Source organism: Limanda limanda, chromosome 22 (assembly GCF_963576545.1).
Source record: "Limanda limanda chromosome 22, fLimLim1.1, whole genome shotgun sequence".
In the NCBI taxonomy this organism is placed as follows: domain Eukaryota; kingdom Metazoa; phylum Chordata; class Actinopteri; order Pleuronectiformes; family Pleuronectidae; genus Limanda; species Limanda limanda.
The window spans coordinates 760,467-784,657 of NC_083657.1; the positions used below are offsets into that span (position 1 = coordinate 760,467).

The following is a 24,191-nucleotide window of genomic DNA, read 5'->3' on the forward strand; positions in this document are numbered from 1 at the left end:
CCTGACCTCCATCTTGTCCCTGTGCTCTCTCGCCGCTCGCAGACCTTCCTGGTGAGGAAGTGCAGCTCCAGCCACAGGAAGCTTCTGTGTGTGAGAGCGTCCGCCGACTCGAGTGCGTCCTCTGTGAAGGAGCGCTTCATCTGTGAAGAGGACTCCAGTGAGTAGCTCCGCCCTCGCTCGCCCAGCCGGCAGCGAGAGACGCTTCTGGGTGAAGTGAAGCAGGAGGAGGGCGATGGCTCCTCCCCCTTGTGTCAGCTGTTTGAATGAGTCTGTCTCTGTCCTCAGCCTTCGCCCTGGAGAGCTCCGCCCTCAGCTTCCCTGACCTGTGTCGCCTGGTGGCCTTCTACTGCGTCAGCAGGTGATGTAATCTGTCCGCTCCGACCCCAGTGACCCCAGTGACCTCTGTGACCCCCGTGACCCCAGTGACCCCAGTGACCCCAGTGACCACCACCAGCTGATAGTGACCAACAACCATCCACACTACAGACCTTTAGCCCAAACAGGGATTTGAACCCTCCACCCGCTGCACCACCGTGCCGGCCCCCCCCCCTCTCACACAACACGAGTCTGTTTATTTTCCCACACATGCAAACATCATAAAAACATATTAACCCAGTATGAGTGTATTAATATCCCAGAGGAAGGAGACCTGGACTGGTTCAGGTTCTGTGTGTTGAGGAACTTTTATTAATTTGTACTCGTGATGTTTTGATGTTTATCTCGTTGCACGTTTGACTTTGTGAAGAACTTTCGTCGACCAAGTCGTTTTAAATGAGTTTTATGAATAAGCACCTCGTGCAGGGGGCGTGGCCTGACCATGTGACGGTCATGTGATCTGTGTTTCACTTCCCGTCTCCAGGGATGTGCTGCCGTTCCCCCTGGAGCTGCCAGACGCCATCGCTGAGGCCACGACGCACCGGCAGCTGGAGGCCATCTCCCACATGGGACAAGGTCTGAGCCCCCCCCCCCCCGCAGAGTCTAAAATCTTTATTACAATCATCATATGAACTGGTTAATTATTGTTTGCACATTTAAAAGATTAATTGAAAGATATAACATCTGATTTGGTTCAAAACCTTTTATTGAAAAACCATCGTGTCTCTTCTTCTCTTCTTTGCTCCAGACTTCTGGAACTCGCCAGGTTCTTCAGACGTCCAGAACGGACCCGTGGCGCCGCCTGCTCCCTCCAGCGGACGCCAGGCCCCCCCGGCGGCGGTGACCCAGGACCGCGGCCCCCTGCTGAGCCGAGGCAGACAAGGCAAACTCTGCTTCATCAACCCGCTCTTCCTGCAGCTGGAGGTGTTCAAGGTGAGAAGGAAGAATCGTCGTGTCCTTCAAGCAGCAGAGGTGAAGTTTCACAGGTCAGACGGGCGCCATGGTAACCCGGAGCCCATAGTGAGAGTCTGACTTGTCCCTGCAGGGCAAGAAGTTCTATAGGTTGGAGGTGGGACCCCATGGGGAGGTGGGACCCCTTGGGGAGGTGGTACCCCATGGGGAGGTGGGACCCCTTGGGGAGGTGGGACCCCATGGGGAGGTGGGACCCCATGGAGAGGCGGGACCCCATGGGGAGGTGGGACCCCATGGGGAGGTGGGACCCCTTGGGAAGGTGGGACCCCATGGAGAGGTGGGACCCCATGGGGAGGTGGGACCCCATGGGGAGGTGGGACCCCTTGGGAAGGTGGGACCCCATGGGGAGGTGGGACCCCATGGGGAGGTGGGACCCCTTGGGAAGGTGGGACCCCATGAGAAGGTGGGACCCCTTGGGGAGGTGGGACCCCATGGGGAGGTGTGACCCCATGGGGAGGTGGGACCCCTTGGGGAGGTGGGACCCCATGGGGAGGTGGGACCATATGGGAAGGTGGGACCCCATGGGGAGGCGGGACCCCTTGGGCAGGTGGAACCCCTTGGGGAGATGGGACCCCTTGGGGAGGTGGGACCCCATGGGGAGGTGGGACCCCATGGGGAGGTGGGACCCCTTGGGAAGGTGGGACCCCATGGGGAGGTGGGAACCCATGGAGAGGTGGGACCCCTTGGGGAGGTGGGACCCCACGGGGAGGTGGGACCCCATGGAGAGGTGGGACCCCATGGGGAGGTGGGACCCCATGGGGAGGTGGGACCCCTTGGGCAGGTGGAACCCCTTGGGGAGATGGGACCCCTTGGGGAGGTGGGACCCCTTGTGGAGGTGGGACCCCAAAACTAGAGATAGCATGACGTCACACAACAGGGTCCAGGCTTTCAAGATGTCATCATGTTTTATAACCATGTTCAAAAGATCTATGAGCTATAAGCTAAATATGCGACAGCTTCCTGTGAAGATCTCTGCTTCTCTTTATCAACACTGAACAAGATCAACAGAAACCCGTCGGGACAAATCTCTCCTGAATCCTGGAAAGTTTATTATATTTCATAAGCTCTAAACTTCCTATGAACACAGTGAATAAACCAGTTTGTGTTCTTCTTCTTCTCTGCAGCAGCCGCCGCCCCCCCACCACAGCGCCTCCAACAAGCGCCACCGCTTCAAGCGCAGCATGCGGCTCCGCCTCTCCGAGACCTCGATGAACCTGTCCCTGGAGGGGGGGGGCTCCTACTCCCCCCCGTCGTCCCTGGAGCAGCCGGACGGGTCCGAGCGGCTGCAGAGGAGGGTCCACCCGGGGGCCGGCGTCCTGAGGAGGACCCCCGCGGTGTCGCCAGGTTCTGCAGAGGAAGAGGACTCCGTGTCCCTCCATGTCCCGGAGGTAATAACGCTGAGTCATGGGGACAGACAGATTCATATTCTCTGTGGAGGTGTTCTCCTGACCGAGCACTTTCCAGACCTGATAACTTCTGAATCCTCAGGACAGGAAAGTGGAGAAATGTATTTATCTGACGCTGAGAGATGCTTTTGGGTGATTGGGATAATTTGACCTTTAGCGACCTTTCAAATCAGGAGAAATAAAATCATAATCATAATCCACAGGAACGTTTGTTCGACAGAAAGATCCTGTTTCAAAAGATCTTCACTGAGCACACAGCATTGTACAGAACAGTTTTAAGAGTTTAGAGTTATTAGCCATATTAATATTATACTGGTGCTTTCATCCACCCCCCCAGGTGGAGGCGTTTGCGAAGCCCCCCCACTCGGGCCGGGCGCCGCCGGGCATCGAGCTGGCGGTCCTGGACCTGGAGCGCCGCCCGGCGCCGTCCCTGGCCGAGCTGGACAGCAGCAGCTCCTTCAGCAGCATGGACGAGGAGGAGGACGAGGACGAGGACGGTTCGGTCCCATGCCGGACACCCCCCCCCCAGCGGCCCCCCCTGGTGCGCTCCAGGGGGCGTGGCGGGCTGCACCGCATGAGCGAGGCCTTTGTCTGCTTCTTCGCTCCGGACAAGCGCCTGACGAGGCTGGTGGAGGAGCTGTCCCGGGACAGGCGCTCCACCTTCGGGGGGGTGGTGCAGGACTTCCTGCTGGCACAGAGGGAGGAGCTAAAGTCCCTGGCCTCCTCTTCCTCACCCTCCTCTTCCTCAGCTCGGGGGGGGGCCGTGCAGCTGCTGCAGGGACTGAGACTCTTTCTGTCCCAGGCCAAGTGCTGCCTGCTGGACAGTGGAGAGCTGGAGCCGCCCATCGAGACGCTGGTGCCCGAGGACGAGACAGGTGGGAGACACCGTGTCCACACAGCTGTCCTCATGTCTCATTGTGTCTCATTGTGTCTCATTGTGTCTCATTGTGTCTCATCGTGTCTCATCGTGTCTCATCGTGTCTCATCGTATTGTGTCTCATCGTATTGTGTCTCATCGTGTCTCATTGTGTCTCATCCTGTCTCATCCTGTCTCATCGTGTCTCATCCTGTCTCATCCTGTCTCATCCTGTCTCATTGTGTCTCATCGTGTCTCATCCTGTCTCATTGTGTGTCATTGTGTGTCTCATTGTATCATGTCTCATCGTGTCTCATCGTGTCTCATTGTGTCTCATCCTGTCTCATTGTGTGTCTCATTGTATCATCATGTCTCATCGTGTCTCATCGTGTCTCATCGTATTGTGTCTCATCGTATTGTGTCTCATCATGTCTCATTGTGTCTCATCGTATTGTGTCTCATCATGTCTCATTGTGTCTCATCGTGTCTCATCACGTCTCATTGTGTCTCACTGTCTCATCGTGTCTCATCGTATTGTGTCTCATTGTGTCTCATCGTGTCTCATCGTGTCTTATTGTGTCTCATCGTGTCTCATCGTGTCTCATTGTGTCTCATCCTGTCTCATCGTGTCTCATTGTGTCTCATTGTGTCTCATTGTGTCTCATCATGTCTCATCGTGTCTCATTGTGTCTCACTGTCTCATCGTGTCTCATCGTATTGTGTCTCATTGTGTCTCATCGTGTCTTATTGTGTCTCATCATGTCTCATCGTGTCTCATTGTGTCTCATCCTGTCTCATCGTGTCTCATTGTGTCTCATTGTGTCTCATTGTGTCTCATCATGTCTCATCATGTCTCATCGTGTCTCATCGTGTCTCATCGTATTGTGTCTCATCGTATTGTGTCTCATCATGTCTCATTGTGTCTCATCGTGTCTCATTGTGTCTCATCATGTCTCATTGTGTCTCATCGTGTCTCATCACATCTCATTGTGTCTCATCATGTCTCATCATGTCTCATCGTGTCTCATCGTGTCTCATCGTATTGTGTCTCATCGTATTGTGTCTCATCATGTCTCATTGTGTCTCATCACGTCTCATCACGTCTCATCACGTCTCATCACGTCTCATTGTATCGTGTCTCTGTTACGGTTTAGATGAAGATGGACCCAGATGCAGAGATTTTAAAATAAAAAAGGTATTTTAATTAAAGCTCTTTAACTAACAAACAAACATGAAAACTAAAGGGGAAAAAACAACAAGGCTGACACGTGGATTCAAAGGTGAAGAAGCTTTAACAAAACAAAACATTAACATTAACACTAACAGGTAACACACAAAACACAACAAAGCTTACGAGGGATTCAAAGATAAAGAAGCTCAGGAGATCAGGATCAGGACAGCAGCATGGACGCCAGCGGGTAGAAGAACAAACGATCCCACAGAGGACAAGAGGACAAGGGGAAGACAGAGGAAGGCAGGTGTTACACATGAGGGCAGGGCTGACAATCACAGACAGGAAGTGAAGACGGAAACAACACACAGGGAACAGAGACTACAAAATAAAACAGGAAACAGAAACACAGAGTGCAAACATGAAAACTCAAACAGAAACAGAGATCTACAAGAAAACACTTTTGGCCTGACTGTTACAGAACCCCCCCCCCCTCAACCCCCCACCCGATGCGTCCTCTTCTGTGGACTCTTTGTGTGTGTCTGCAGGTGTGTGTCTGCAGGTGTGTGTCTGCAGGTGTGTGTCTGCAGGTGTGTGTCTGCAGGTGTGTGTCTGCAGGTGTGTGTCTGCAGGTGTGTGTGTAGTGTGCAAATGTGTGATGATGGATGGTTGCCTGGCAGTGAAGAGGCTTCAGGGGGAGAGCGGCCGGCCGCTGCCTCCCTCTCTCCCTCCCTATTTCTCTCTCTCTCTCTCTCTTCCTCTCTCTCTCTCTCCATCCCTCCCTCCCTCCCTCCCTCTCTCTCTCTCTCTCCATCCCTCCCTCCCTCCCTCCCTCCCTCCCTCTCTCTCTCTCTCCATCCCTCCCTTCCTCCCTCTCTCTCTCTCCCTCTCTCTCTCTCCATCCCTCCCTCCCTCCCTCACTCTCTCTCTCTCTCTCTCTCCATCCCTCCCTCCCTCCCTCTCTCTCTCTCTCTCTCTCTCTCTCTCTCTCCATCCCTCTCCCTCCCTCCCTCCCTTCTGATTTATCTCTCATTGCGTCGGTGGGAGTCATTTGCATTTTTTTCTCCCCCTCGTTGATCATAAAAAGATATCTCAGTCCCACGCTCAGCACGATGCAGGGGGGGGGGGGCAGTTCACTTCAACAAATGTAATCAGTTACACATCGAGGAGTAATACCTCCAACTGACCAGGATGTAATCACATTACTTGTAATCTGTTACTCTCCGGGGCTGGTAAAAGGAAGAGGGCCGGGGGGGGGGCAAGGGGGGAGGTAGAGAGATGGAGGAGGGAGGGGGGGCAGGGGGGGGGGTGTTAGGGGATTAAAGGGATGGAGAAGAGGAAGAGGAGGATATTGATGATGAGTGGAAAACAGTGAGTGCTGGAGAATTGTTACCGACTTAGTCAGCACTGCCCACTGAGTGTGTGTGTGTGTGTGTCTCTGTGTGTGTGTGTGTGTGTGTGTGTGTGTGTGTGTGTGTGTGTGTGCGTGCGTGTGAGTGTGTGTGTGTGTGTGTGTGTGTGTGTGTGTGTGTGTGTGTGTGAAGGTGTGTGTGTCAGAGAGAGAGACACATCACTGTTGTCAAGCAAAAAGATAAAAGCTTCTCCTGAATGTTTGTGTTATCAGAGGTAAAGAAATCATATTTATTTTGCTTCTGTTTAAATGAAATGTAATGTAACTTAATAAACACAAATACTGTAACAATAAGTAGAACATTAAATACTTTAAGAACAGGAGTCAATCAGTAAAAAACTGTTTCATAAAATAAAAAATGTGCCTGGAGAAATGTCATGTCCAGTTTCCCTCTGACCTCTGACCTCTGACCTCTCACCTCTGCCCCCCCCTGTGTCCCAGACCTGGCCCTGGAGCGAGCCATGTTCTCCTGCGTGCTGCGGCCCCTGAGGGCCCCCCTGGAGAAGGCCCTGGTGGCGCTGCACAGCCAGGACGGCTCCAGCCGGCGCCTCAGCCAGAACCTGCTGCGTCTGAAAGGGGGCGGAGCCATGGAGCGGCTGGGCGTGCGGACGGGGGTCCCGGACCGCCGGGGGGTGGAGCGGGTGAAGCAGAAGCTGGAGCTGATGCAGCGAACGCACTCGCCCATCGACAAGGTCCTGCTGCTGCTGCAGGTCTGCAAGGTCGTCCACAAGGCCATGGGCCGGCTGGGTGAGTCCGGACCCCCGGACCCCCGGACCCCCGGGGTCTGTCTCCGGCTGATCAGAGAGGATCAGGCCAACTGGACTGATCTCATCTGCTTCAACCATTCTACACAAACTGTAACGAATAATAATTGTTGCAGCCATGTTTAACATCTCCATGGTAACAGCGAGTTCAACCAATCACAGACGTCGCTGTAACGTCTGGTTTTTACTTAATCCCGTTGTCTAAAGTTACGCTTGCTGATTGGACAGTTTCTCTTCTTGAACCCAGAGTAACAATCAAATAAAGATTTTGGTTCAGTTTGTTCCAAAAACTCTTCTCAGGAAAGAAAGACAAATATGAATATCTTCCTTTCATTCAATACATCTCTAATGAATTCAGCTTGTCCAATAATCTGAAAGGACACTGAGACTGTGCTGTTGCTGTCTCTGCAGGACAGGAAGTGAGCTGGGAGGACTTCCTGCCGGCCCTGTCCTACGTGCTGGTGCAGTGTAACCGGGCCCACACGCTGCTGGAGGTGGAGTACATGATGGAGCTGCTGGAGCCGTCCTGGCTCGGGGGGGAGGGTGAGACTGTCTGATTCACAAAACATCCGCTGTGCAGGGGGGGGGGGGGGGGATTTTATTTTGAAAGATGTCAAACGAGCTGTTGAATCAATAGAAGCTCTCCCGCCCGTGTGTGGGAGGAGAGAGAGGATCACTGATGCTTCCTCTGATGCTTCAGGAAATCAAACGATTCACTTTGAAGACTCGAGACTCGAACTCCACAAAACCTGGAAAACCTCCTTTTCTATTCTTAGCTTTAAAATCACAAAGAAACACTTTATGATTGGGGAATAATTCTGAATCCAAAGTTCAGGACTTGATGTATGATTAGTTAAACTCACATTTAATCATAAGACCTTTATCAAGTTGTTAGAGACATTAGCGTCACATTTAAATTTGCTTGCTACATTTTCTATAAATAATCATTTTCTATGTTCTTCACCTTTAAATGTAAATCAGTTTTGAAAGTGAATCTGTCGAGTACATATTTGATAAATCAGCTTTTGATTGACCCCTTGATAATTAGATCAACTGATGAATGAATCCCTGATACCAAATTAAATGTTTATGTATTTTCTTACATATTTCTTCCACCTCTGACAGTGTAGATGCTCCGGGTCTGAACAGTGAGCGAGGAGCGATTTGTTGTTCAACTTTAAACAGGAAGTCGAGTGTTCGAGGAGCAAAGAGCCGTTGTGAAGTTTGTGTTTAAGGGTTTCCTGTTCCCCCCCCAGGTGGTTACTACCTGACCAGCGTGTTCGCCAGCCTGCGTCTGATCCAGAGTCTGGACGGCGAGCAGCCGGTGGCGTGCTGCCTGACGCCCGAGGCCCAGGAGGCGCTGGAGGAGTGGAGCAGCAGGAGGAGCCGGGACGCCCAGAGACAGAAGGAGAGCCAGCAGAACCAGGTGGGTATCGAACGCCCGGCTCGTGGTGGTGGACACACGTGTGGGTCAGTGCAGTCTTGCCTAGTTCTAGTATCATTATTAAGCCCAGTATGTTACCAGTCCTTAGAAAGGAAGAAAGTTGCTGCAGTTCAGTTAGCAGTTCGTCCTGCCGGCTGTATGAAGTCTCTGGCTCGACCTTTGCCCTCCGGTTGTTGGATAGAGAAGATGTCAGACAGGAGCAGCCAGGAGAAGAGAGCTAGAGCAGCCTTCCTCCCTCCGAGGGATTGGAGGAAGAGGAAGAATTGGGGGAGCCCTCTCCTTATATTGGGCTGATGACCAGAGTGACCAATTGGAATCGATCCTTGGAGCACTTCGCACCTCTATGTGAAGTTGCTGAAACAAAGGGGACATGTAGCCTCCTGGGAGTTTGAGTTATTTGACCTTCTCAGGACAAAGAGAACACGTTGCACTCTGGGAGATTGAGTTTGCTCCAGCACATGCGGCTTCCTCAAGACAAAGAACATGTGATTCAGGTTTTCCCATACAGGCCGATAGAGAGGCCTGCGGTTTGCGCAAAAAACCATGTTCCAACAGTTTGAATCTTGCTTTTACTCAACAACTCTAAAAGGACCAGTGGCAGAGAGTTAGTGGCACCGAGCTTATACATAACGTAAACATGTATTTGATCTGTAATTTAAAGAAGCTTCAAACCGACTCTGACACTTTTCAGAGCTGGAAGCAGTTTGTCTCTCACGTGTCACAGAAGACACAACGAGCAGCAGACAGGTGACCGGTCCACAGAGCAGCTAGAGTACCACAGCTGCTCCAGATGAGCAACATCTGGAGCAGCTGTGACCCACATGTGACCCGGGAGTCGAGGTCCAGCTGCAGCTGAAGCTCCATCACACCTGGAGCTCCCACCAGAGCTTCACACACATTTCAGATTCATCTGAGGGGATTAGGTTTTAGAGACATTCGGAGGTAATCCTGTGATCGGGCTCACGGGCTCACGGCTCGGACGCACTCGGGCGTTTCACCTCCGCTCGGTTCAGTGGAACAGAGAAGCATTGTCATCCACAGCGTTTCTGTCTGGTCACGTGGTTTCTCTCCTGGCTTCAAATAGCCGATCTAACTCACCCGGCAGCCAGATTTTCCTCTGACACAGGCGGGATCAGCGAGCCAAGTGCTATGAAGAAGTGGGCGGTCAGATAACATGAGATTTATCGAGCCGCGTCTACGCATCGAAGCAGCGAAACACAATATGCACACGGACAGCGAGCAGCTCCCGGACTCTGTAAGTTCTCCTGATGGGAGACCTGTTGATTAGGATTGCTGCTCTGTGTGTGTGCGTGTGTGTGTGACAGAGCTGTGTGTGTGTGTGTGTGTGTGTGTGTGACAGAGCTGTGTGTGTGTGTGTGTGTGTGTGAGTGTGACAGAGTTGTGTGTGTGTTCAGAGTGGGACGGCTGGAGTGGGTTTGTGTGGCAGAGAAGACGATTCTCACTGGTTTCTCAAAGTTGGACGTTTGGTGAAAGGATCATGTTCAGTCTGTTTTCATTGTGTGAGTGTGTGTGTGTGTGTGTGTGTGTGTGTGTGTGTGTGTTATAGAGCGAGTTGTGTGTCTGTAGGTGGTTGATTGTGATATAATATAATCAGGTGAAGTATGATCAGTGTTTGAAGAGCTGCTGGTTGGATCTGTGTGTTATTTTGTTCTGTTGGAGACAAAGTTCTGATGAAGGAGAGTTTGTGGATCCAGAGGAGTGGAGGAGAGGAGAAGAGGAGGAGAGGAGGAGTGGAGGAGAGGAGGAGAGGAGGAGAGGAGGAGAGGAGGAGAGGAGGAGAAGAGGAGAGGAGGAGAGGAGGATTGGTCCTGTAGCGAGCAGCCTTTGGAACGTGCAGCTCCTGTTCGTGTGGGAGGATGAAGCTTTGTTTTACGGAGGATCTTTGATTGTGCTCTTCTCTCTCTCTCTCTCTCTCTCTCTCTCTCTCTCTCTCTCTCTTCTCTCTCTGGCTCATCCCTCTCTCCTCCCCCTCCTTTGACCTCGCTCCATCAGCCTCTTGACCTCAGCTTTGCATGAATTCAGTTTGTGTTCACTCTCTTTTCTCTATCTCCCTCCCTCCCTCCCTCCCTCCCTCCCTCCCTCTCCTCCCTCCCCCCCTCCAGAGGTGCGTGAGGATTCTGTTCCAGGACGGCGAGCGCAGCGCCGTGCGGACGCTGACGTGGCGAGCGGGCGAGAGCAGCCAGGCGCTGGCCACGCTGTGCGCCGACACCTTCGGCGTGTCCGACCCGCAGCAGTACGTCCTGTACTGGCGCAGCGGGGGGGAGATGCGGGCGCTGCCCCCGGAGGCCCGCCCCCAGGACCTGGCGGGCCACAGCGAGGGGGGGCCGTCGCTCTCCTACCTGAGGACCGACCACGACTTCAGCAAGATGCGGCGGCTCACCAGGGGGGGGGCGGTGGACCTGAGCGAGTCGGTGTGTGAGGAGTGAGTGGGAGGGAGGGAGGGAGGAGGGAGGAAGAGGAGGAGGAGGAGGAGGAGGAGGATCTCTCTCTCTCTCTCTCTCTCTCTTGTTCTCTCTCTCTCTCCGGCAGTGTGTGGTGTCTCTCTCCGGGTCAGGACTTGTGGAACCTCCTCCGGACTCGGACCCCCGTGGTCCCCTGAGCCGGGTGGCTCCGCCCCCCCGACCTGTACAGACTGTTGTGACATGGAACGTGTGTAATAAATGGATTTTGGTTGTTGATGTGAAACATGAGAACCAGAGTATAGCCGGTACCATGAGGGGATTACATCATCACAACGTGACCAGGCTCAAATCCAAAGACTGACTCTGGGCCACTATAGTTGCCTGGAAACCAAAACCCCCCCCACCCCCCCACTTCCTGTCCACGCCAGCAGGCGGCGACCCGTCCACGCCGGTGATGTAACCCTCTCACGTTACGGTTCTGGGCAAATTATATCGACACTTGGATGTTTTAATGCTTCACTTTTAATACGTAAACGTCTGCAGATGGATGGATGGACAAGGGTTCGGGGGGGGGGGGGGGGGATGGGTGGGGGGGACACACCTCAAAACCAAAGTGATGAAAACAGAGAGAGACGCCATCTTGTGACCATCAGGTGAAATGAAGCTTTAAACCAATCAACTCTTTCTAAAATCACCCAGAGACAGTTTCATCTTGATTTCTGTGGAGAAGAACCGGTCTCGTCCGTCCTCTTCCACCGGGTCAGAGGTCAGAGAGAGACAGGCGTCCCCAACGAGACAAGCGTCCCCAACGAGACAAGCGTCCCCAACGAGACAAGCGTCCCCAACGAGACAAGCGTCCCCAACGAGACAAGCGTCCCCAACGTCCCACAGATTCACTGGACGACCTGCGAATGTATCAACATCTTTCCTCTCGTTTCAATCCACCGCTTCTGACTTCTACTCTTTCCTCTCTGTCCGGGCCTGGTCCCGAACCCAGAACCCAGAACCCCAAACCCAGAACCCAGAACCCAGAACCCAGAACCCAGAACCCAGAACCCAGAACCCCAAACCCAGAACCCTGAACCCAGGACCCAGAACCCAGAACCCAGAACCCCAAACCCCAAACCCAGAACCCTGAACCCAGGACTCAGAACCCTGAACCCAGAACCCAGAACCCAGGACCCAGGACCCCGAACCCAGAACCCAGAACCCAGAACCCAGAACCCCCCCCCCTGCGGTGACTGCTTGAATGTGAATGTGTAAAAGTCACCAGCTCCTTCTGCCGTCCTCAGTTGTCATATTGTGTATTTTAAAAACCTACCTTTTGATTGTTGGATTGGTTGTGTAGATAATATCAAACCTTAGTGTGGATTTTCAGCTTCTCCTTTTGGAAGAAGCCGGGGGGGGGTGGGGGGGTGCTTCTGAACCTTGTTGCATGCTCTCTTTTCATTGGCTGTGACGGCTCCTGCGGACGTGGTGTGTGTGTGTGCGTGAAGCATGTGTTCATTGTGGCAGCTCACTATTTATTTTTGTGTAAAAGACATAACGATGTATTTTTGTCAGGTAACTTCAGTAACGCAATAAAAATTGCAATATTTGTTCTGCGGTGTCGTGACATGAGGTTTCTACTGTAGTGTCGTGGGATGTGAGGGGTGTGTGTGTGTGTGTGTGTGCGTGTGTGTGTGTTAAAGTGCTCTACCACCAGAGGGAAGCAAATACAAACTTCACTTTCATCAACTTGTCTTATTAACTCATGAAAGACGCACTTGGTTCAATCTGACAACATTTATTCAAAAATGGCAGATTTCCCTAAAGAAATTTAATATCTGATCAATAAAATACCTGAATTTAAAATGTCAAAATGCAAAAAAAAATCAAATGAACCTTTGAGTTGTAATTTGTCTCTTTATCTCGACAGTAGATGTTTGTAGTCGGAAACATTTCATTTCATTTTACATTGAGAACATTCAAAGTAATTTGAGGATCAAAATTGTAATGAAAACACAGAGAAGCACATTTCTGGATATGCATGAAGTGATTATGTATTACCTGATAAACAGATTGATTGATTGAATTATTAATCAATGAATCCAGCACATGAAACTATGAAAAGTGATATAAAAATTGAAATATTTAGGTAACACCTTTTATTTGTCCATGTATTGATCTCATCTGATCCCGCCCCCCAGTTTCTGCAGGACCCCCAGACCCTTCTCCTCGTACTCGGCCCTGCTCAGCCAGAAGGAGTCCTTGTCCTTCATGATGTTGGCCAGCACAGCGCCCCCTAGGAACACCATGTGCTTACGCCTGGGCGGGTCCTCGATGCGAATCTTAAACTTCTGCTCAGCGAGAGGAACAGAAAACAGGGGAGGGGCGATTCAAACACAGAAGTTAATTTACATATTAGTTATTCTTTAATTCTCTGCGTGTTAGGGCTATAAATAAAACTGCTGACAAATACAGCATATACAAATATATATATAAATAACTTAGTCATCTTCCTCCTGGTCAAGCGTCTAAATCAGAATAATATTAGAGGAACTCGAGCTGCTGATGAAAACCTTGTTCTGGTTCAAAGCTCAGGAGCAAGTCAGTGAATGAACATTGAAGTGAGATTGTTTTGTCAATTTTCATTATTATTGCAAAAGCTTTTACATTTTTAAGCTGTTATATTTGTGCTATAAAACATTTATTAGATTGATGGTAAATGTGTGTGCTGCAGATTACTCCAGAATTACGTTAAGGACATTTATGCAAAGGTGTTACAGAAGCTAATCCTTGTGTAACATCTCCAGTGTTAAAGCTCAGATTATCTCATCCTCACCGAGAGCTTCTGAGTGTCTCCGTCCAGGACGCGCTCCAGGTACAGCTGCTTGATCTCCCTCTCCAGGCGGGAGGGCAGGCCGGGGTACATGGTCGACCCCCCCGACAGCACGATGTGCTTGTAGAAGTCCGCCCTGCACAACACAACACAACACACAGAGAAACACCACAACTCACTTAAGGAGACTTATTATCATGTTCTGGTTTCTAATAATAACTGAAAACAGGTCACTGTCCTGCTGCAGCTCCTCTATTCAGCCTCTGTCTCAAACACTTGGTCTCAGCTCCTGTCTCTTTAAGACCCCCCCCCCCCCCCCCCCTGATAAAGCCCAGTATACTCCAGCTTTCACATGAGAACCCGGGTAGAACCCCAGAGGACAGAGAGGGGTCGGACCTGAGGTCGATGTCCGCGGCCTGGATGGTGTTGAACAGCAGCTCGGCCACGCCCGCTCCCTCCACGTTCACCAGGTGAGGCTGGAACAGAGCCTCCGGGGCGCCGAACCGCTCCCCCCCCACGTTCACCTGCCGGCCGTCCGGGAGCTGCAGCAGCAAACAACACAGAGGGTTTCTGATCCTGAACGTTTGACGTGTAACGTGTCAGGTTCTTCTGCTTCCTGATCTAAAGACGAGATGTTTAGATCTAAACTGGGAACTTTCTCTCAGCCAGGAATAGGGTTGCAAAGGGGTGGAAAGTTTCCGGTAAATTTCCGGAGAGTTTCTGGAAAGTTTCCATGGGAAGTTAAGCTCGGGAATTTGGGGAATTTTGAAAAATTAAATAAATAAGCAAATTAAACGCTGAGCAATAAAAACATCATTCAAAACTCTATTTTAAAGATGTATGGAACGTTGAGTTTCAACCCTCCACTGGTCATTCTTCCATCACATGCACAGATAACTCCCAGCATGCTTCACTCTACAGCAGGGCTACTGAGGCCTGCTGTAGAGTGCAGGACTAGTCAGGTAAGTTTCCATGATATTACTGGGAAAATATATTAGCATGCTGATTGAGGATTGTTCATCTGTTCATCTAGACTATTTCCATTCATTTATCCATCAATTGTTAAATATGTTTACAGACGATTCCAATTGTTTGGCTAACTATTTATATCTCTGGCATTGCATTAGTGTTTTTTTACAAACTTTTTTCTCATCTTATTCTACAGAACAATGCCACGTGCACTCTCTCATGTGTGGAGACATTTCACCCCATCCAATGTAGAAGGAAAGGCTGTGTACATTTGCAAATACTGTGCAAAGACCAATGTTAAGAATGACACAACGATGCAGAAGCATATAGTCAAGTGCCCAAAGTTTCCTCAGGGCTCAAATCAGCCTATGACACAACAAAATGTTTATATTTATGTCTGTATATGACAAGGTAAATACAGTTAGTATAAATTACCCACAACATTTCCAGTTTATTCCCGTTAATTTCCATTTATTCCTGTTAATTCCCATTAATTCCCATGGAAAGGTTCCAACTTTGAATATTCTGGGAATTTTGCAACCCTAGTCAGGAAGCGAGAGCGTGTTCCTCCTGAGTGAGTCACTGCACCGTGAAGGCCTCCATCAGGTGGGTGGTCTCGTTGGCCAGGCGCTGCTCCTGCTCGATGTTGTAGCCCACGTAGCAGAGCTTCTCCTTCATCATGCGCACCGTCTCAAAGTCGGCCGAGTGGTTGAAGGCGTAGCCGCGGAGCAGCAGCAGCTGGTGGAGGGAAGATGAGAGAAGGTTTTATTATCAAATTACATTTCCTTAGATTGCTCAGTTTCTCCATGTGCGCCGGCCCACCTTGATGAGGTAGCGCGTGATGTCACGTCCTGCGATGTCCAGCCTGCGTGTGAGGTGCGGTAAGGAGAAGCCCTCGTAGACCGGACAGATGTGCGTGACTCCGTCGCCCGAGTCCACGACCACGCCCGTCAGCAAACCTGAGGGCGGAGTCAAACATCCCAGTTATCAATCAACCCTTCGGTTCTCAGCAGGAAGCAGAACATACGTTGGATTTCTTTCACCAGTGCGAATGAAAGCGAGTTAGAAGGTGTCACCCTGAGCGTAGAGCGTGAGCACGGCCTGGATCGCCACGTAGATGCCGTGGAACTGGTACTTCTCGAACATGACCTCTGCGATCTTCTCCCGGTTCTTGGTGGGGTTCATGGGCGGCTCGGTGAGCAGGACCTGGAGAAGAAGAAAAGGTTGTAGTATTTCCTGCTGTGAAGCTTTATTCTGAAAGGGTCAGACTCCTCCTACGTAGCGTGAGCTGCACCTTGCACTGCGTGGGGTCGACGTTCAGACAGTCCGGGCCGAAGGTGAAGTCCCACAGGTGGAGCATGTCCTCCCAGCAGCGCACCATGCCGTTCTCCATGGGGTAGGACACCTCCAGCATGGAGCGGCACTCGCTGGCCTCCTCGCCCACCATCAGGTCCTGGGCAGGAAGGGGAGGAGCTTTGGTAAAAGTTCAGGGAATTTATCTTCGTGTAAATAAAGAAGAGTTTCTTTTCTTATGGAAACAGGGAAGGGAATTTTCCTAGTTGTCTTTTTTCTATGTTGAAGTGATGCTTCAAGTGTGTGTGTTACATTTAAACTTGCTCTGCTCCAATGATATTAGACAGTATTATATGTACATAATTTTATTCCACCCCCACACCTCAAGGATATGTTAAATTAACACATATTATATTATATTATATTAAACTGCTTACATTGCATATTGCAATTTGACACTGTTCACTGTTTTTGCATTTTCCATTTCACTTTTTACATCTTTTTATATATATATTTTTATGTCTAAATAAATGTTACTTTGTATAAATATTAGAAAAAGTGAGTAAATAAGAAGTTAATAGTGAGTAAATATATATAGTTTTTTATTATTATCTTTTGTGTGGTGTATTTATTGTGTTTTTATGTTTCTATGTTCATTGTTTGCACCAATAACCAGAGCAAGTTCCAGGTAGGTGTAAACCTACTTGGCCATAAATACTTTCTGATTCTGATTCTGATTATATAGGCCAAAGTAAAACGGTTTCAGAAAGTACTTTAAATGTTTTGTGGGCTCAACAGTTTGTTTTGGGGAATAAAAACTACTTTACAGACAGATGAGGACAATTGTCCCGGGGTCTTTGTCTCGTTGGTGTTGATGAAGAATTAGAAGCAAACAAAGTGAACCTCCCTCATGTATCTTCAGTCTCTAGTTAATCCCAGTATCACGTCCTACAAGTAGTTCAGGAGTTAACTGCTCGGCCATCGGTTACATGAGGAACTTAACTGTGTCTCAGGAAGTGAGCGCTCTTAAGACACTAAGACACTTGAAGAGCTAGAGGGGGGGGTGAGTGGGGGGGGGCAGGCCTTTAATAAACTGAACAGTGTGTGTTTAAGATGGTGACTCTGTTAGTACATCTAGGTTTAAATGAATGACTTGTGTGTTGATGTCTTTTTTTGTCTCAGAACCACGGCTCAGCAGATTGGAACCTGGAGAAGAACCTGTTGGAACCTCCATGACCTCACTGAGCAGCGTGCACGTTCCTCTGGATCCATGACCTCACTGAGGAGCGTGCACGTTCCTCTGGATCCATGACCTCACTGAGGAGCGTGCACGTTCCTCTGGATCCATGACCTCACTGAGCAGCGTGCACGTTCCTCTGGATCCATGACCTCACTGAGCAGCGTGCACGTCCCTCTGGATCCATGACCTCACTGAGTAGCGTGCACGTTCCTCTGGATCCATGACCTCACTGAGCAGCGTGCACGTTCCTCTGGATCCATGACCTCACTGAGGAGCGTGCACGTTCCTCTGGATCCATGACCTCACTGAGGAGCGTGCACGTTCCTCTGGATCCATGACCTCACTGAGCAGCGTGCACGTTCCTCTGGATCCATGACCTCACTGAGGAGCGTGCACGTTCCTCTGGATCCATGACCTCACTGAGGAGCGTGCACGTTCCTCTGGATCCATGACCTCACTGAGCAGCGTGCAGGTTCCTCTGGATCCATGACCTCACTGAGGAGCGTGCACGTTCCTCTGGATCCATGACCTCACTGAGGAGCGTGCACGTTCCTCTGGATCCATGACCTCACTGAGGAGCGTGCACGTTCCTCTGGATCCATGACCTCACTGAGCAGCGTGCACGTTCCTCTGGATCCATGACCTCACTGAGGAGCGTGCACGTTCCTCTGGATCCATGACCTCACTGAGGAGCGTGCACGTTCCTCTGGATCCATGACCTCACTGAGGAGCGTGCACGTTCCTCTGGATCCATGACCTCACTGAGGAGCGTGCACGTTCCTCTGGATCCATGACCTCACTGAGCAGCGTGCACGTTCCTCTGGATCCATGACCTCACTGAGGAGCGTGCACGTTCCTCTGGATCCATGACCTCACTGAGGAGCGTGCACGTTCCTCTGGATCCATGACCTCACTGAGCAGCGTGCACGTTCCTCTGGATCCATGACCTCACTGAGCAGCGTGCACGTTCCTCTGGATCCATGACCTCACTGAGGAGCGTGCACGTTCCTCTGGATCCATGACCTCACTGAGCAGCGTGCACGTTCCTCTGGATCCATGACCTCACTGAGCAGCGTGCACGTTCCTCTGGATCCATGACCTCACTGAGGAGCGTGCACGTTCCTCTGGATCCATGACCTCACTGAGCAGCGTGCACGTTCCTCTGGATCCATGACCTCACTGAGGAGCGTGCACGTTCCTCTGGATCCATGACCTCACTGAGGAGCGTGCACGTTCCTCTGGATCCATGACCTCACTGAGCAGCGTGCACGTTCCTCTGGATCCATGACCTCACTGAGGAGCGTGCACGTTCCTCTGGATCCATGACCTCACTGAGGAGCGTGCACGTTCCTCTGGATCCATGACCTCACTGAGGAGCGTGCACGTTCCTCTGGATCCATGACCTCACTGAGCAGCGTGCACGTTCCTCTGGATCCATGACCTCACTGAGGAGCGTGCACGTTCCTCTGGATCCATGACCTCACTGAGGAGCGTGCACGTTCCTCTGGATCCATGACCTCACTGAGGAGCGTGCACGTTCCTCTGGATCCATGACCTCACTGAGCAGCGTGCACGTTCCTCTGGATCCATGACCTCACTGAGGAGCGTGCACGTTCCTCTGGATCCATGACCTCACTGAGGAGCGTGCACGTTCCTCTGGATCCATGACCTCACTGAGGAGCGTGCACGTTCCTCTGGATCCATGACCTCACTGAGCATGTGCACGTTCCTCTGGATCCATGACCTCACTGAGGAGCGTGCACGTTCCTCTGGATCCATGACCTCACTGAGGAGCGTGCACGTTCCTCTGGATCCATGACCTCACTGAGCAGCGTGCACGTTCCTCTGGATCCATGACCTCACTGAGGAGCGTGCACGTTCCTCTGGATCCATGACCTCACTGAGCAGCGTGCACGTTCCTCTGGATCCATGACCTCACTGAGGAGCGTGCACGTTCCTCTGGATCCATGACCTCACTGAGCAGCGTGCACGTTCCTCTGGATCCATGACCTCACTGAGGAGCGTGCACGTTCCTCTGGATCCATGACCTCACTGAGCAGCGTGCACGTTCCTCTGGATCCATGACCTCACTGAGGAGCGTGCACGTTCCTCTGGATCCATGACCTCACTGAGCAGCGTGCACGTTCCTCTGGATCCATGACCTCACTGAGGAGCGTGCACGTTCCTCTGGATCCATGACCTCACTGAGCAGCGTGCACGTTCCTCTGGATCCATGACCTCACTGAGCACGTGCACGTTCCTCTGGATCCATGACCTCACTGAGCAGCGTGCACGTTCCTTATGAATCCATGACCTCACTGAGCAGCGTGCACGTTCCTCTGGATCCATGACCTCACTGAGGAGCGTGCACGTTCCTCTGGATCCATGACCTCACTGAGCAGCGTGCACGTCCCTCTGGATCCATGACCTCACTGAGGAGCGTGCACGTTCCTCTGGATCCATGACCTCACTGAGGAGCGTGCACGTTCCTCTGGATCCATGACCTCACTGAGCAGCGTGCACGTACCTCTGGATCCATGACCTCACTGAGCAGCGTGCACGTTCCTCTGGATCCATGACCTCACTGAGCAGCGTGCACGTTCCTCTGGATCCATGACCTCACTGAGCAGCGTGCACGTTCCTCTGGATCCATGACCTCACTGAGGAGCGTGCACGTTCCTCTGGATCCATGACCTCACTGAGCAGCGTGCACGTTCCTCTGGATCCATGACCTCACTGAGGAGCGTGCACGTTCCTCTGGATCCATGACCTCACAGAGGAGCGTGCACGTTCCTCTGGATCCATGACCTCACTGAGTAGCGTGCACGTTCCTCTGGATCCATGACCTCACTGAGCAGCGTGCACGTTCCTCTGGATCCATGACCTCACTGAGTAGCGTGCACGTTCCTCTGGATCCATGACCTCACTGAGCAGCGTGCACGTTCCTCTGGATCCATGACCTCACTGAGGAGCGTGCACGTTCCTCTGGATCCATGACCTCACTGAGCAGCGTGCACGTTCCTCTGGATCCATGACCTCACTGAGCAGCGTGCACGTTCCTCTGGATCCATGACCTCACTGAGGAGAGTGCACGTTCCTCTGGATCCATGACCTCACTGAGGAGAGTGCACGTTCCTCTGGATCCATGACCTCACTGAGAAGCGTGCACGTTCCTCTGGACCATGACCTCACTGAGGAGCGTGCACGTTCCTCTGGATCCATGACCTCACTGAGCATCGTGCACGTTCCTCTGGATCCATGACCTCACTGAGGAGCGTGCACGTTCCTCTGGATCCATGACCTCACTGAGCAGCGTGCACGTTCCTCTGGATCCATGACCTCACTGAGGAGCGTGCACGTTCCTCTGGATCCATGACCTCACAGAGGAGCGTGCACGTTCCTCTGGATCCATGACCTCACTGAGTAGCGTGCACGTTCCTCTGGATCCATGACCTCACTGAGCAGCGTGCACGTTCCTCTGGATCCATGACCTCACTGAGGAGCGTGCACGTTCCTCTGGATCCATGACCTCACTGAGCAGCGTGCACGTTCCTCTGGATCCATGACCTCACTGAGCAGCGTGCACGTTCCTCTGGATCCATGACCTCACTGAGGAGCGTGCACGTTCCTCTGGATCCATGACCTCACTGAGGAGCGTGCACGTTCCTCTGGATCCATGACCTCACTGAGCAGCGTGCACGTTCCTTATGAATCCATGACCTCACTGAGGAGCGTGCACGTTCCTCTGGATCCATGACCTCACTGAGGAGCGTGCACGTTCCTCTGGATCCATGACCTCACTGAGCAGCGTGCACGTTCCTCTGGATCCATGACCTCACTGAGCAGCGTGCACGTTCCTCTGGATCCATGACCTCACTGAGCACGTGCACGTTCCTCTGGATCCATGACCTCACTGAACAGCGTGCACGTTCCTTATGAATCCATGACCTCACTGAGCAGCGTGCACGTTCCTTATGAATCCATGACCTCACTGAGCAGCGTGCACGTTCCTCTGGATCCATGACCTCACTGAGCAGCGTGCACGTTCCTCTGGATCCATGACCTCACTGAGCAGCGTGCACGTTCTTCCTTCTTCTCTTCCTCTTATGAATCCATGATCTCACCTTGATCTCGATGTCTCGCACTTTGGTGCTGGAGCGGAGGATGGGCCGACCCACCATGGCCGGGAAGATGTGTTCAGGGAAGTTGGATCCTGCAAAACCACACTTGACAAACTGCAGAGGGAAGTCAAAGAGAAACATGGGCGGAGTTTAACATGTGCACCAAACTGACAGAGTGTGTGTGTGTGTGTGTGTGTGTGTGTGTGTGTGTTTGTGTTGAGTTAATCCTGCACATTAACCGTAAGTCTTTTGTGTGGCTGATTTCCATTCATAAATCAGTTCCATTGTCTTTTAATCCCTCACGAGGTTTAATCTGCCTCCAGGAAACAGACCAAGCTTTCAGCAGATTATCCCCTATCTGTCAGAGAGCGGTACTGCAGTGTCTTTACATGTTGAAAAGCAGGAAGAACCCTTCGTTTAGTTTCTATCAGGTAGTGACACGACCTCTCTGCTGCTGTGCTGCACCTCCGCTCTGTCTGGACTCGTCTCAGTGACCACACACACATTCCTTAGCCTGGGGGGGGGGGGGGGGGGGGGGGGACACAGCAGTTTCCTCACTGCAGAGTCACACACATGCAACTTGTGGAGAATTGAAAAGTCACTTCTGGGGTTTAGGCAACGAAAATCTCTCTTCCTGCTTTTCACCCAATTGTTGCTCAGATGTTAGTGACAGCACCATGTAAGGATGTGTGTGTACAGACTGTGTGTGTGTGTGTGTGTGCACAGACTGTGTGTGTGTGTGTACAGACTGTGTGTGTGTGCACAGACTGTGTGAGGCAAGTCCAGACAGATGTGGAATCAGGCTCCAGAATGCAGAGACTCACACCCCGACCTGCTTCAAACACTTCATTCAGCTTCTGACACTTTTTAAAAGTAAACCACTAGAATCTAACCCACCTGGTTTGCACTCACACATCTGTAGTTTACACACAGAGAGACAATCATAACTCAATACAGTAGAATGCTGAGCTGGTAGTATTAATACTCTGTGTATGATATGATAGATCTGGTGATACGTACCCCTGTGCCGTTGTCACAGACCAGCACTTTCCTGCCCTGGTTGTCCATCCTCTCTCAGATGTCCCCTCCTGTCGGGACAGACTCTCACTAACAGACGGATGAGTCCAGATGTCTCCACATCAGGTTCACAGAGACAACAGAGGACAGGTAGAGAAGGAGGCTTCTTCTCCTCCCAGCGGGGGCGGGGCCTCAGAAAGAGAGCACGCCCACGATCTGCAAACAGCCGGAGGAGGAAGAGACCGAAGAGAGGAACCGGTTTCAGGGTTTTTGAATGTTACTAAGAATACTTGCTCGTTACTATGGAGACATGTTTCTCTGCTTATGATCACAGGTTTCTCTGTGAGATCATATTTAATATTTTTTTTAAGACTTTTGAGCCTGACTGGAAACACCCACATCTGAGTCATGCTGCATTAAAGAGAGTCTCTGTGTCTTGAAGAATGTTTCATGGCCAATATACTTTTAAAGAAAGAATTGTGAATATTCATAGTTTAGGTGCATAGTTATGTTACAAAACTTTGGATATGATGCAATTATCCAACTATTCTAGTAAGCTTCTTTATGTATATCACTGTAATTTCTCTGTTTTTTGGATTTGAGCAAATTTGTCATCTTTGTATTTCTTGTATTTCAGTCGCCTAATATTATAATTATTATTATTAAAATCGATATTTTCACAACAGTTGAGAACCTCTTTTACTTTTTCAGTTTAGATGTAACCTGAACAGAATGTCTGAAAAGTAATTCTTTCGGTTATTTTTTAACCAGATTCTTCATCAACAAATAAATTGAAAAGTTTATTATTAAGTTGAGCATCTTTATTAGGTTGAAGTGTTTGTTGAGCAGAATTAAAAACTTGTCTCTGTCTCCTGAGGTTTGAAGGAGAATCTGTTAACGTTGAAATGTCTTTTAAACTCTTTTAAACTCTGGTTTCATGTTTGAACATTTAAAAGCTACAGATATTTCCTCTGGAGGCTAAAAACTGAGCTAACAGCAGATGCTAATGCTAATGTAGCTTCATGTCTCCTACCAGCAGAGATGAACTGGGTTCGTTTGACTCTTCATCACCAGAGAGCGATGAAGAGTCAAAGCTGAATATGTGAACTGCTGTCGTTTCCTCTTCTGATTCTTTCCACTGAGATCGAAGCGTTAAAGGTTAAAGGTCGTCCAGCTCCAGATGGAGAAGATCCAGTGAAGCTTCCAGATGAATCTGTGCGTCCGGCAGGAAGAGCTGAACACTGTCGCACAAACAAGCTGCAGTCGTCTTTGTACATTTGGATAAAAATAGTTTCATTTATTTACACAAAACATTTACAAAATGCATCTTTTCATGAATGTGTGACGGGAAAGGAAGACAACAGCCGGGACGTGAGGACACACAGGACCAGGTCTCACTGTCCTCTAATGGAAGAGGCACACTGAGTTAAGAACTCTTTTTTTAAATTGTCGTTTCTGTTTCACTTCCTGCAGCTTCGAGAGAAAACCACCAAAAAGAGAAGTGGCCAGTGAAAGCTCAGCAGGTAGAAAGACTGTTTGCTGGTTTGAGCAACACGTGTCCCTCACTCGTCCCAGAGAGACAACACCGTCTCATATCACACGTGAATTATTGCTTTCATAAAGACTGATGCCCTTTGTTCCTTTTTAAGGCAATAAAATGTGTTGACTTCTCGTTTGCTGTGTTTACATGCACATTATTATTATTAAGGTCAGAGCAAAGCTTCAGGATCACTGAATGAAACTGGATTGTGCATTTACACGATTTCATAAAGTGAATCATTCATATGTTTGCATGGAAATATCCAGTCTGGGTTTTGCTTTGCTCTGATAATAGTCCAATTATAAATGTGTGCATGTAAACATATTCACATACAATAGTAGCCTAACAAGGCATTTAATGTTCCCCGT

At 50.6% G+C, this 24,191-nt stretch overlaps 2 protein-coding genes across 2 annotated transcripts in view; one reads left to right on the top strand and one right to left on the bottom strand.

Moving 5' to 3' along the window:
- Window positions 1-10,846, top strand: part of rin1b (Ras and Rab interactor 1b) — an 11,732-nt gene extending 886 nt beyond the window's left edge. Inside the window, exons 2-11 of the mRNA XM_061066577.1 lie at window positions 43-157; window positions 286-358; window positions 860-951; window positions 1,124-1,308; window positions 2,475-2,735; window positions 3,097-3,628; window positions 6,633-6,938; window positions 7,367-7,498; window positions 8,212-8,381; window positions 10,523-10,846. Coding sequence (XP_060922560.1) covers window positions 43-157; window positions 286-358; window positions 860-951; window positions 1,124-1,308; window positions 2,475-2,735; window positions 3,097-3,628; window positions 6,633-6,938; window positions 7,367-7,498; window positions 8,212-8,381; window positions 10,523-10,846 — 2,190 coding nt within the window. The remainder of the gene's footprint in view (window positions 1-42; window positions 158-285; window positions 359-859; window positions 952-1,123; window positions 1,309-2,474; window positions 2,736-3,096; window positions 3,629-6,632; window positions 6,939-7,366; window positions 7,499-8,211; window positions 8,382-10,522) is intronic.
- Window positions 10,847-12,713: 1,867 nt separating this feature from the next.
- On the bottom strand, window positions 12,714-22,441 carry zgc:101810 (uncharacterized protein LOC493612 homolog). Its single transcript, XM_061095920.1, has 9 exons — window positions 22,287-22,441; window positions 21,270-21,380; window positions 15,907-16,065; window positions 15,689-15,818; window positions 15,435-15,571; window positions 15,201-15,350; window positions 14,040-14,185; window positions 13,647-13,779; window positions 12,714-13,161 (listed from the first exon to the last, which is right to left on the bottom strand). The coding sequence occupies exons 1-9, from the start codon at window positions 22,332-22,334 to the stop codon at window positions 12,991-12,993; spliced, it is 1,185 nt and encodes a 394-aa protein (XP_060951903.1). The 5' UTR covers window positions 22,335-22,441; the 3' UTR covers window positions 12,714-12,990.
- Window positions 22,442-24,191: the final 1,750 nt, after the last annotated feature.